At 39.1% G+C, this 12,878-nt stretch overlaps 1 protein-coding gene across 1 annotated transcript in view; it reads right to left on the reverse strand.

Annotated features, from left to right (window-relative positions):
• The window catches only part of spon1a (spondin 1a), a 66,309-nt gene that overhangs the window by 18,403 nt on the left and 35,028 nt on the right, over window positions 1-12,878 (reverse strand). The window contains exon 7 of the mRNA XM_070967790.1: window positions 2,272-2,336. Coding sequence (XP_070823891.1) covers window positions 2,272-2,336 — 65 coding nt within the window. The remainder of the gene's footprint in view (window positions 1-2,271; window positions 2,337-12,878) is intronic.

Below are 12,878 nucleotides of genomic sequence, written 5' to 3' on the forward strand. Positions count from 1 at the left end.
TGAAGAAACAACACTGCACAGGCCTTTGCCACTGAAGTTCTTCTGAGCTAGCTGAGCCAACAAGCTTCTTGTTTTTCTCATGAATAAGAGATTAAATGGTTCTTGTGAATTTAGGAGTAAATGAGCACACTCACTGTGAGCATAGTGTAGCTGGCACTTTCAGGGCACCATTGATCTGAGTTTTCACTGATCAGCAAACTCTTGGTTGAACTTTGGATGCTAACCTCTTTCTGTATGTTCAGATAAATTAAGTCTTAAAATCTTAGGACCTACAGCATGATATCATGTATGTGGATAATTGATTAGAAAGTAGTTTACCCATGGTAGAGACTGGCTAGGCCCATTAACTCCAAATTGCGGGCACAAATGTTGCTTTCCAATCATTTTAATGTGGTATGACTTGAAGTTTGCTTGAGAAATCCCATCACAGTGAGTATGTTTAGGAAGGAGCACGCTGAACATTTTCTGGCACATTAACATAGGTGCTTATATACCACAGACCCATTACAGACCCCATAGAGTTGCTCAAGAATGATTTAAATCCAGTCTACTACAAATTCATTGCAGGGCTGAGACAAGCACCCGAGGGACTTCAACATTTGTAATAATGCTGGCTGGTGTTAAAGGAGGTGTGCTGTGAATCAACATTTGAGCAACTCCTGTTTCCACACATGCATTAAGTCAGAAATGTACATAATGCTTTTAACTTAAAAAAAAGAGAGTGTGACATTTTGTTCTAATGTATGTGTCCTACTGTTCAATGTAATCTATTTTTCCTCAGGTTTTTCCATTTTCTGTATAACAGAAAAATAATCACATTTTCTTTTGTACTGTGAAAACTATGAGGGTTTAAGAGAGTTAATTTCCATATCATGTTTTGGTGTACAAATTATCAAAAGTTGGAATGGTTATTTCATTTTGATGTGTTAAAGTTTGCTAGTTTTGTCTCAAATGCCTGGAAAGGACTTGTTTAAATAGTATTTATTCAGATTACTACTACCAGTCGCAGGTATAATACTGAAATTCTTTACTTAAATAAAGGCACATTTACTCCCATAAATTTGCTCAAGTGAAAGTAAACGTGTTTATTAATTTAATTTACCTATTTCTGCTTAAAACAATTATTTTACCTCTTTTTTTTAATCTACATGATGGTACACTTTAAAATATCATATTTGCTCGTTGCCTGGTCTGCTATTGTTTTCTTGATATGGAGATGCAGCCAACCAAACCAGTTTCTTTGATACAAAGGGCGCTACATATGATTTGCCATAGCACAGGCAACCAGTGCAACATAATTATTCCTCAGGCATCTGTGAACATAATCTTTACAACACAAAGAATTATTGTGGCAATAACGCGTGAGCAGCCCATTGTTGAGTGAAGAAGGGTAAGTCTATATATAGATGGACGCCTGAGCGTCACATGCAAAGCTCAGTCCACACATATCTGCCCTCTCCCAGTGCATCTCAAAAAAATGCATTTCATTCATACATTCATGAATAAATAACAACTGGTAGCCTATTGAGTGAAAGCCAGGATCAATTTCACCAGCAACAGTCTTTATAATAAATTCACCATCAGGCATCACTGTAAAATATAACATCCAATGCAAATTAGAGAAAAAACAAATAGAAAAAAGTATTTGCCCAATTTTCTCAATATTTGCATTTGCTCAGCTCATTAATAGCACAAAGGCTCGTCTCTTTGTTTGTGTAGTGAGACCCTTAAAGCTCTCCTGTGTGACCATGCACACACATAGCTTGGACGACAGCTTATTTCTCTTAATGTAGCAAAATGCATAGGAGGTTAAAGGTAAAGTAAAAGTGCAGTTTTTAGTCAATCTTATTAAAAAGCAATTATTTTCATTCATGCTGAAGGTCAGAATTGTTTGGAAAATGTTTATGCAGCACTCTGTATCTAGCTCATATGAATTTATGATGTTGTTTACTGTAAACCTATGTGGGCGGGGCATATAGCTGTTGAAAAACTACATTCATTCATTCATTCATTCATTCACAATAAAATAGGATACTTTTCCGCAGTTATGGGAACTAACAATCTGTGAAGACAACACCAGATATTTAATATTCTATAGCAGTGTGATTCAGCCTGTAGCAAGTTTTAGGTCTCCGCAAGTTAGCTTTATACTGTAGTCAAATTACTGGAAAAATCTGTAGATGATTTGAAATTTATGATAACACAAAAGCAGCAGCATAGCCAGTAGCAGATATGTGGTGAGCATTATGCTAATCAGGATATATTACTTACACATTAAGTGGTTGCCAGGCTGGCCACTGCGCTTTCATTTTGATGACTGTCAGGATGTCATCACCCTGCAGAAGAGAGACAGACAAAAAGAGACAAAAACTCAATCTCAGTACCCCGAAATAACACTTCACTCTTGAACAATCACGCTTTCCAGGCGAATGATTAAACAAGCAAATGGGAGACTTTTTCCATTTCCACACTTAGTCTAGAAAACCATTATGTTCAGTGGATAAAGATGCTATGTGTGGTCAAAAGAGCTGAAAATGCAACTGCAAATAGAGATGAAAAGCACTGGAGAAAATGAGGAACAAAGATTAATTTAAACATGACAGGAAAATGAGGTATGGCCCTGGTTAAAGAGGACCTGTGTTTTCAACAGAAGATGAAAGAACAACAAAAATGTGTCAGAATTATGTCTAGAATGCAAAGGACAGTTGAGACAAATTTGGAATTAAAGAAAAGGCGTTTATTTCAGCGGGGCGCTGGCTGCGCACTCTGCGCAGTGGTATTTTCATGCAGCGCAGGCCGGCACGCTGCGCACTCGGTATTTTGGATGGGTGTTGTAGTGCAGTAGGGGGAGGTGTCGGCATAATCAGCCGGTGGATTTGGATTTTTGGTCCATTTCGGTCCACGGCAGTGGCGTAAAAGTGCACTGAAAGCTCGCCACCCCAGACCTGGTCAACTCGGCGCACCGCTGTGCAAGTGGATTTTCGTAAACCGGAGGAGTCGTTCGCCCACGTCACCAATACCTCACAGGCAGGTTTCCACAGTGTGGAAGCACAGCATTTCACTGCGATCAATAATTAGCAACAGCCACAATTCAATGCAACTATCTGAGTCAGCACATACAGTCAGACCTAAATTTATGTATTTTGATCCGTATCTCAATCTGTCCACATCGCAAGCTCGTTCGGCACGCGTAATGGTCACTCACCCTGATCGAATGTACACAGCTGAAACAGGGATGCAAACTAATCAATTAACGTCGCTGTGCCAACCAGAAACACTGTGGCATCCTACAGAGCATATATACTGCATCTATCTCAGAGCACTCGAGAGCCAGAGAGAGACAGACACATGGAAAAAACGCAAGTGATGATCGTTGTCCGCTATTACCCACGTCATTTCATTCCAAATACAAATGTAATCATAGTAATGCTTAACGTTATCAACAAAGATGGAGTACATCATTGTTTTGAGGAGGATGAGGAGGCAGAGGATTTACCATCTAAGGACCTTATATTTAGACATGAGTGATGTCAATCTCCTCCTGGGAGAAGTTTGGGCATCGGACACTTTCCTGTGTAGGCTCAGTCATCCTCGAAACTTGCCAATGCGCCTCACCGGCGGCATTTTTAAAGGTGAGGCGAGGAGCTGGTGTGATTGGTGAAGATTGGACTCGGCTGTGTCAAAACCACTCCACGCCTTCTCCCCTCCCTCCTTCCGAGTTGCGCCCCTGTGTGGGACTGAGATGAGAAGGGGGAGTAGATGCGCTGGCAGCGCAATGCATGAAAATACCAAAGTCTGCGCCGCCACGCCCCATCGGCGAAGTGGACCTGACTTTGCGCTGCGCTGGCGGCGGAATCGAAAATAGAGCCCTCAATGTTACCGTTTTGATAACCCTACGCAATGGTTAACTTAACATTATTAAGTTAATGTTAGCTTGATATCCTTTGTGACAACTTCAGAACCAGCTATAACCTGGGCCAGCTGGCAAGCTTCGGCATGAATTCATGAATTGTATTAACAATAATGATATAATGCTAAAGAGTTCATTCATTCATTATTACAGCTAGATGAAATCTTCAGATTTGAATGGCAAGGCTTTTCTTTCAGTGTCTTGTTAATGTGTACATCTAAATTTGTGGTCTGGGACTGCTGCGTCTAGAACTGAGGGGGCTCTCTGGCTCTCCAGGTTGACGATGCTGAGAAAACCTCAAGCAGTAACACCAGAGCGAAGCATTTGGCCTGTTCCAAACAGGTATGTTTTCACTGGGCACTGAGGTCACATCTCTGCTTTCTGGACTGGGCTGTCTGTATGTTCATCAGCCTCAACATGCATTTTCACAGTGAGCGAGTGACTCACCTTACTTTTAATCCTGTTTGCACTGGACATGTGGACATTTTTACACTTTTTACTTTTAACTTTTAATTCTTTGCTTGCTGTGCTTTTGGATAATTTATTGCATGCCTTTTACTTCCCTTGAGGATCTATCTATCTATCTATCTATCTATCTATCTATCTATCTATCTATCTATCTATCTATCTATCTATCTATCTATCTATCTATCTATCTATCTATACAAAAGATGAGCAAGCAAGAATCACTCCTCATTAAAGGATTTAACTCAATTAATTCTTTGCGGACCCTTGAACTCGAGGCAGTTTGTTAACAACAAAACTTTAATCGTGTAGTAGTTTCATTACCTTTTCCACGCACAGTGTGGAATGCTTCCAGTCGCCAACTTAGAAATAAAGACAAATGTTTTAAACATGGAAGTCATTATTTGGTCGAGCGGTAGAAGATGTAAGGAGGTATTTCTAACATGCTACAGTTGTTCTTGTGTTTGTTTAAAAGTAAACAGAACTGAACAAAATCTCAGTACGGGTTTCAAAGCAGTGAAGCCAACAAAATGCGGTTATGCACTCAGTATCTGAAGGGAAGATTGCCAGTGGACACCAGTTCAACGTAGAGTAAAAATAAGGTCCATATAAAGGCAATATCGGGAAATCCCACCACACACAAACTGAACATGAACATTATATCCTTGCAGTCAAAGGCCACTGCTTCACCCAGAAACCATCAGAAGACATTGGCACAAATGTTCTTTTCACACAGAGCCAAACAGATGAAAATTAATTACTTTTCATTCAATTTACTGCTTCTCGTTAAAAGCAAATATGTAGGAATATTCATAATGTGCATAACTGTTGCAACGATGACAGTTACCCTCCTGTCTCCTGTGGTTAGGAATCTGTTGCTCTGAGTTATTGAATTTCATTGCAGCAAATCTGACAAGCTGATAATAAGCACAGCAGACTAATCCTGTTTTAGATTCAAGAGTGTCACTGAAGGCTGTGCCTGTGCCAAGGATTCAAATATTATATACTTATGCGTTTTCACACATTTCCACAAAGCGCCACAGTACTGCATTCTTGGAGAATATTTACACTTTTGAGTAAACATTTCAGTCAGTAATAAATCATGTTTACTGAGGCACATGCAAACTTACAATGAATAGCAGATGACAGTTCTAGTTTTGGTACTCCAGTTAAGTATAATATATTAGAATAGCTGTGACAGTAATGTGGAATCTCAAGTTACTGTAGGTAAATATACAGAAAGAGAAAAAGCATGCTTATTTTGTTTATAACAAACAGATCTGTCTCTTAAATGTGATCTAGGAAGTTTTCAACAAGCAATTTCTTTGGCTGAAGGTGAAAAGAACGGCATTTAGAAATATTGGTCTGAGGAATAGAGCTAGCAAATATTGCTGTGAGACCTTTCCAGAAACAGATATCTCACAACTGGCAGCATCCAAGACGTGACAAGGATCACTAGTGAGCGAGCCAAAAAAGACCTTCATCCACAATTTAGTCTTTTGGCAGCCATTTGCAGAACAAATTGAACTGTCAGTGATGCAACTCATAACTGCTGAAAAGGACACATTTCATGTTTTGCACCTGCAAACCCAGAAACAACAGAATGCTTTTCTTTCCCTTTATCTCTCTCTATTTTGCCCTTGACCATCCCAGAATAACTGTCCATGAATGTCTGTCTAGTCTGTGTTTCTGCATTATGAAGTGATAAGAAATTATCAAAGTGTTTGGATTTTACAATGTTGCACCTATGAAACTCTCTAATAGGAATCTTTGTTTCTTCTTTGGGAAGTCTGAACCCCTTCCTCAAAGTGTCAGTAAGTCATGCTGGTTAGGCAGCACTTTTAACAGGGATCAGAGGAGCTGATATGATTGGATGTAATTGATGCTAGCTTCACAAGTTATCAGCAGGCACACTGTGTGCCCCTGGTCATGAAACTATTACATGAGCACTGCAAAATATAGCCCAAAAGCTAGTCAACAACCTGCATTAACGTGACATTTTAAAATGACTGGAAATCTCCATTGAAGGTGTCCCATATTTCCTCAAATAACACCAACTTCACTTTTAAAAGTAGAGCATCATGTTTCAGGCTATCATGCTCATTACCTACATCACTCAGTCACTAATCAGGTGTCAAATACACACATTAGCCCTGAGACACCACACACAAAAAATACTATATTTGCATTTCAGTGTCGATTGTACATGTAATACGTATCGATGTAATAAAAATAATCGAAACTGTGTAGGAGTAAACCTCAGAGTGAAGAGCATGCTTATTACATGTTAAACTTCTGCCAACATCTTCACTTCAGCATCAACCAAAATCCAAACAGCTAAATTTTCCCTCGGCCTCTGATGCCAGACAATGAAACCTCTCCCCTTGTCCTTTGAACGCTCAATGGGATTGCCAATGAACCAGGTACCTCTTGCCAGCATCTCAACTTTGTTAAGCAGGACTGGTGGATCAGCTCAGACGCCATCAGCCACTGTTTATGGCTGCAGACCCTAACTGTGGACGAAGAAACCAGCTAATCACCACAAAGAAAATGCAAGAAAGGAAACCGACCAGCTTGTGACCTCAGCACACGGGACACTCCCATTAAGCGGAACCTTTCCAGTGATTTTAACAAAGCTCAGTGACTCGCTCACACTTTGCTTGCTTGCATTTTTGTCATGAGACTATGCTACCCTGCTCTAAATTTAAGCAAATGTTAACATTTTTGTAATAATTGCCTATTGTGATTATTATTATGCGGTTGTGCACATGCCTCACAGCAACAAGGTCGCTGGTTCGATTCCTGGGTCGGGCCTTTCTGTGTGAAGTTTGCATGTTCTTCCCGTGCATGCGTGGGTTCACTCCGGGTACTCCGGCTTCCTCCCACAGACCAAAAACATGCTCATTAGGTTAATTGGTGACTAAAATTGCCCCTAGGTGTGACTGTGAGTGTGAATGTTTGTGTGTTTGTGCCCTGCGATTAACTGGCGACCGGTTCAGGGTGTACCCCGCCTCTCGCCCGTTGACGGCTGGGATAGGCTCCAGCACCCCCTGCAACCCCGAAAGGGATATGCAGTATAGAAAATGGATGGATGGATGGATGGATTATTATTATTGGGACTCTGCAGTAAAATGAATGCATCAGCGAATAATTTTTACTTTCCCAAAAACATACCATTGAGTGAAATGTTCCCTGACATGTAATTAAAACAGGGTGCATCGCAGAATCTCACCGCTGGCTCTCTTTCAGTTATAATTGAGTCTTTAGTCTACCGTAGAAAGCCTCTGTAGGATCAATATAGAGGATGTGATCCAATATTTCCCATCATTACTTACTAATTACCTGAAGTCCATCACTTAGTAACTCCCTAGACATTTTGATGGAATGGATAAGTTTTATAATCATTTTGCAGGCTTGTCAGTGCAGCATCTGTAAGCTAGGCTGCCAGAGGCTCATCTGCCCCTCAGTACAAGACAATTCATTTTTTATTTCCTTATAATTGACAAAAATGCATTTTCTTTTATTTAATGCTAATATGTGCTAGTTTGCTTCCCTTCCATGGCTGCATTACATGCCACACAGTTACAAAGCTATGAATACGGCATAAGACAAAGATGTTTTCATCACTAAAAAAAATATGCAAATCAAGAGCATTACACAAGCAAATAGGCTCCTTCAACACCAAAAGCACAGCTTGCTAACTTCAGCTAGAATATAAATCTTCAGAGTCAGGGACCCTTACACCCTAATGGACTGCTTTTGACTCTAATAGCTCTCTTTGCAACACAAATCCTCAGATCTTTTTCTCAATCCCTCAATCTTTTTCTTAGCACTGCTTGTTCAGAAAACAGCAACGATGTTGATTTTCATATTTTCTCTATTTTACAAGAATTAAACTTTTCATTTTCACATGACAGTAAAATGGATTTAAATAGCTTTAATCCAACGTCCAGAAATGTTATCAGAAACAAAGAACAGCCTTGTTTTTAGCTTGCAAACCACACGTTTGTGTTTTACTGACTTCATAAACTACTTCAGGAACTGTTGTGCTTTTGGTCTACAAACAGCCATAAAATTCTTCAAACTAATTTGAAACATAATATTAAAAATATTATATTTCACAATATTTTTAAATATTGAAAATAATCTTTGCTGCAAATATAAAAAATAAAACTAAGCATACTGTATGCATGGTGAAAACAGGTGGAAAAAGACTATTTTCCAACGAGTCCTAAGAACACTTTCCATTCATTACACAATACTACAGCATTATGATTTCAACATTTCTACGCAAACCTTTGCCAGAATCTGGGTTTCACTTGCCAGAGTATGCTTGAGCATGATTTGTGTAAAGATTTAAATCTGTATGTTTACTCCTGATGTATTCAACTGTAAACTTTTCCACTTTTGGACTCAATCTTTTGCTGTGTACATTGATGAAAAGACAAATATTAAATCATGCTGCCATAAATAAACTCACTTTTACTGCTTCACACAACTGCTGTTAAGTTTAATGACTGGGAGCACGGAGATTTATTGGCTTAATGACAAAATGTGCGACAGATCATTACCTTAGCACGGAATCCCAAGACTGAACGCATTTCTCAATTAACAAGCAGAACTGTGCATGCATCCGTTTACTCAGTTAAACCATTAGTGTGCCAGACTGAAATGTCAAATTATGGTGACTGGCTTTACTGACAGCAAGAGCAAAAGAAAGAAGAAACTTTCTGCCCTTTCGTCAAAGAGTGACAAAGCCCTGAAGAACGCACAGACATGAAAGAAATGTTCCAGGTTTCGCAAAATTACTATGGACTAAAGCATAGACCAGCATGGCATTAGTATGGACCAGACATAGCACCTTCCACAAATCACTGATGTTTGTAAAATCAGATCTGTTGAAGAAAAAAACTTCCACTGCTTATTTTCTCCATAAAATGTGATCTACTTTCACCAAATCAGTGAATAAAGTTATAAAGTTGTGTTTTTGTACAGTCATCGGAGAGGCCAAGCAAGCTAGTTCTTGTTTCAAAATGAAAGTCAGCATTCTCCATATTACAAGTCAGCCCACACTTTTTTTAAGTTTTCTTAAGGTTTGCACTTTTGTTTTATTTTCTTACATGTTTTTAGCACATTAGACCACCATACCTTTCCATTTTCATTCTTAATTGGACAAATTAACTGCCACAATTATTTCTATATCTGCTCTTTGCTGTTTGTCACGCGCATGTCAAAGGCAGGCAGAGAGGGAAAGGATTTCAAAGATGACGTGTCAGTAGACCTGCTATTCAAGGGACAACTCTCAGGAACTCATTAGAAAGGGCTCAAGAAGTCTACTTTCAATTTATAAGCTTAAGTACAGCAACCCAGTTGTTACTAATAAACCCACATACTGCTTCTCACTGCAAGGCTCCAATTTCTGCATTTTCTCATTTTAACTGAATTACTATACAACTATTAATATTAACACTGACAACCTTTCATTACCCTGTGTCCCATCAAGCTTCCAAAGCTGCTAGTCAAAAAATAATGCAGATTTATTTCAATGCTGAATAGATGCATTTGGGAAATGTGGTGCTTTCATCATTTGTGCAGCACCACAAAGTTCACTGAATCAATGAATACTAATGCATTACATCAACTGATCCCTTTCTCTTGTTTTGTCTTTTACTCTGAGCACTGTATTACCTTTGACAAAAGATTATTTGCATCACAAGTCCACAGTGTCTAAGATTTTAACTATCGAAATAAGCTTAAACATTTATCTATTTTGTCTAAAGGTTTTTAACGTCATTCCAATGAGAATCACTATCTGTTTTTGCAATCCATCATACTGCATTATGCATCATGTTGTGCATCACAATCCCTGTGTCATTAATCGCTGTCAGACCACAGCAGCACACACAAACACATCTGCCCAACTGAACAAACACTGGCTCATGTCACAGTACAAAATGTGACTTATTAAAATACTCTATACAATGAGACAACATCTGGTCCAAGTCAATTATCTCACCATTGTCCAGTGAAGCAAAGGCACATTTATCAATGTCAGGCAAGTAATTCACTCCTGAAACTTTTTCCTTCTTCTGTTTATTTATTTATTTTTTTTAATCTAAAAGAAGCACTTTCATGAACTGAGCAATGTGTGGCAGCAAATTTAAAGATGAGTGTATTAATTAATTGATAACCCAAATCTCTGCATCATGTAGCTAGGAACTATGCCACGATGAATTATTACCCAGTCATTATAAAATCTTTCATGTTACTGATGATCATTGCCAAGTTCAATAAGCAGCATGTTGTTCAGTGGTTATATCAGAGTACTTCAGGCACATTTTCTACATTTATATACAACTCAACAGTACTTTATAAAACTGGTAAATGTTTGTGCAGCTTTGGATTGAGAACTAACACCTTTACAGTTATTTTCAATATCTGGAAAAATGATGCTTCAGAAAATCTGTTAACTGTAGGTCTGCTTAACAAAAGAACCATAATCAAATATCCTTCTTAAATCTCCATTATGGATAATATTCTAGCCAGGGAAAGGAGGGGAGTCTGTCTTTCAACAATAAAGACATTTTAATTGTCTATCGTCATTCCCGCAGAGTGTGAGGCTAAAGGGTCGAAACTACACTTTGATGTGAAATATATTCGTAATGATAATAATTCCCACTTTTCCTAAAATATTGACGAGTCTAAATTATTTCTACAAATTCTACGAAATCACAACCTGGACGATTAAATGATGAATGCACAAATAGAATATTAATAAAGGCAGATGAAAATAATTAATCTAAGGGGAAAAACACTGTCAGGAGAAGCACTTCATGTGCATTCAGCTGCTGAGGAGTGAATCCATTTACACAATGTGGTTCAACTGGTCTGTGAACAGAATGATTACAGAATGCAGCTTTTGAACAAATACAAAGTCCAATCAAAAGTCCTTACAGAGCTCTCAGTTGACTGAAAGGGGAGCCAGCTGTGGCACTGACGTCATTTTAGATGATGGTTCAGAGGGAACTGTCATCTCATTTCTCTAAAAATGGGTTTCCCTAATTTATCTCCCATCTTCAGAAGGACAGTCTAAGTTGGCAGGAGAAGACGGAAATGAGGGAAACATGGATGCAATTAAAAGAACTGGGAATTACTCTATGAGTCCATTTTTTATTGGCCACATTTAACACTTGTCATCTGAACAGCAAACGTGAGCATCCTGTAAACCTTTTCAAAAAGACTACAGTTTTGATACTTACTTATTTGCAGTTCAGAAAATCATTAGGTGATTAAGTGCATGCTTTTTTTGGAACAACTGGGAAAGATCTTGCCTATCGGCACAATGTGTGAAGCAGCATCCAGACGTTGCAGGAGTTTATGGCAGTTGGTTACAGTCATTTGCCATAAAAGAATGAAAGAGATGACAGAATTAAGGGTCTTTTAGCCACCACATTATATTCCAGCTTTCTTGCTGTATCTCAGAAATGCAAAACATGACTGTATTGTGAGTTATGATTCCCATTCCTAACCCTTTTTGGGTTGCTCTTAACCTTAAATAGTGGCACTGTGCTGGAAGTGAGCCCATTATCAGAGGCCTCTGAGCCCCCAAGGCCAAGGTTTATCTTGCTGGGGTGGGAATAACCCTGTCGCACTCCCTCACACTGAGGATATCAGGTATGAAATTGGCTCAAGGCGAGTTGAGGGTGTAGTCTTTAACTACTGTTCCAGTAGTACCCCATGTAGTGCATGGTTCTCCCATTGGCACAGAAAACCTTCCAACCCTCAAGTCTTTTCCTTTTCTTCCATCACTAGGACAACTGTGCATGTGCATGCCCACAGGAACCCCCTTGCTACTGCAGGACACATTTCAGTGCAATTATTTCTACTCTTTCTGCATGTCCCATCTGTAACTCTGCCAGTATTTCCTCCTGCTCATTTACTTACTTAAGAGTGACTGGTCTTGTTGGGATGCTAATGGTGAAACTCAAAGTTCTCATATCATATCAAGTCATTTTGACCAAACTGTGATAAGCAGTGCTTTGCCATATATTGAATTTACACAGGCAGCCGACCCAAAAACATTTCTGAATTTTAATGCCATGCAAAATTACTCTGATTGCTTGTGAATGCAATTCTGTTTGGCAGTTACCCCTCAGGTGGCAGAGCTTAGACCACCAAAAATAAACTAAACACTGATACACGTGTTGTTATGTCCCTGGCGCTGGTCTGGTCTCGTGGGAAAAAAAAAAAGGCAATGTAGCTGGAGAATATATTCTTGTCTGTTTGCATGTAAAGCGATATGTGTGCATGCATGTCAATGTGTGCCTGGTGTCTGTGGGCATGTTGATCTGTGCTGCACCTGAGCCGTTATTGACAGGGCAGCGTGATTACATGCCTGCTCATGCATTAATTGGCTTCCAAATGCCAACCTGATCATACACTGTAAGTGATTCTGAACATCTGTGCATGTAAATGTTTGCACACATGTGTGACAAGAACTGGC

The sequence above is a fragment of the Chaetodon trifascialis genome, chromosome 1 (assembly GCF_039877785.1).
Source record: "Chaetodon trifascialis isolate fChaTrf1 chromosome 1, fChaTrf1.hap1, whole genome shotgun sequence".
In the NCBI taxonomy this organism is placed as follows: domain Eukaryota; kingdom Metazoa; phylum Chordata; class Actinopteri; order Chaetodontiformes; family Chaetodontidae; genus Chaetodon; species Chaetodon trifascialis.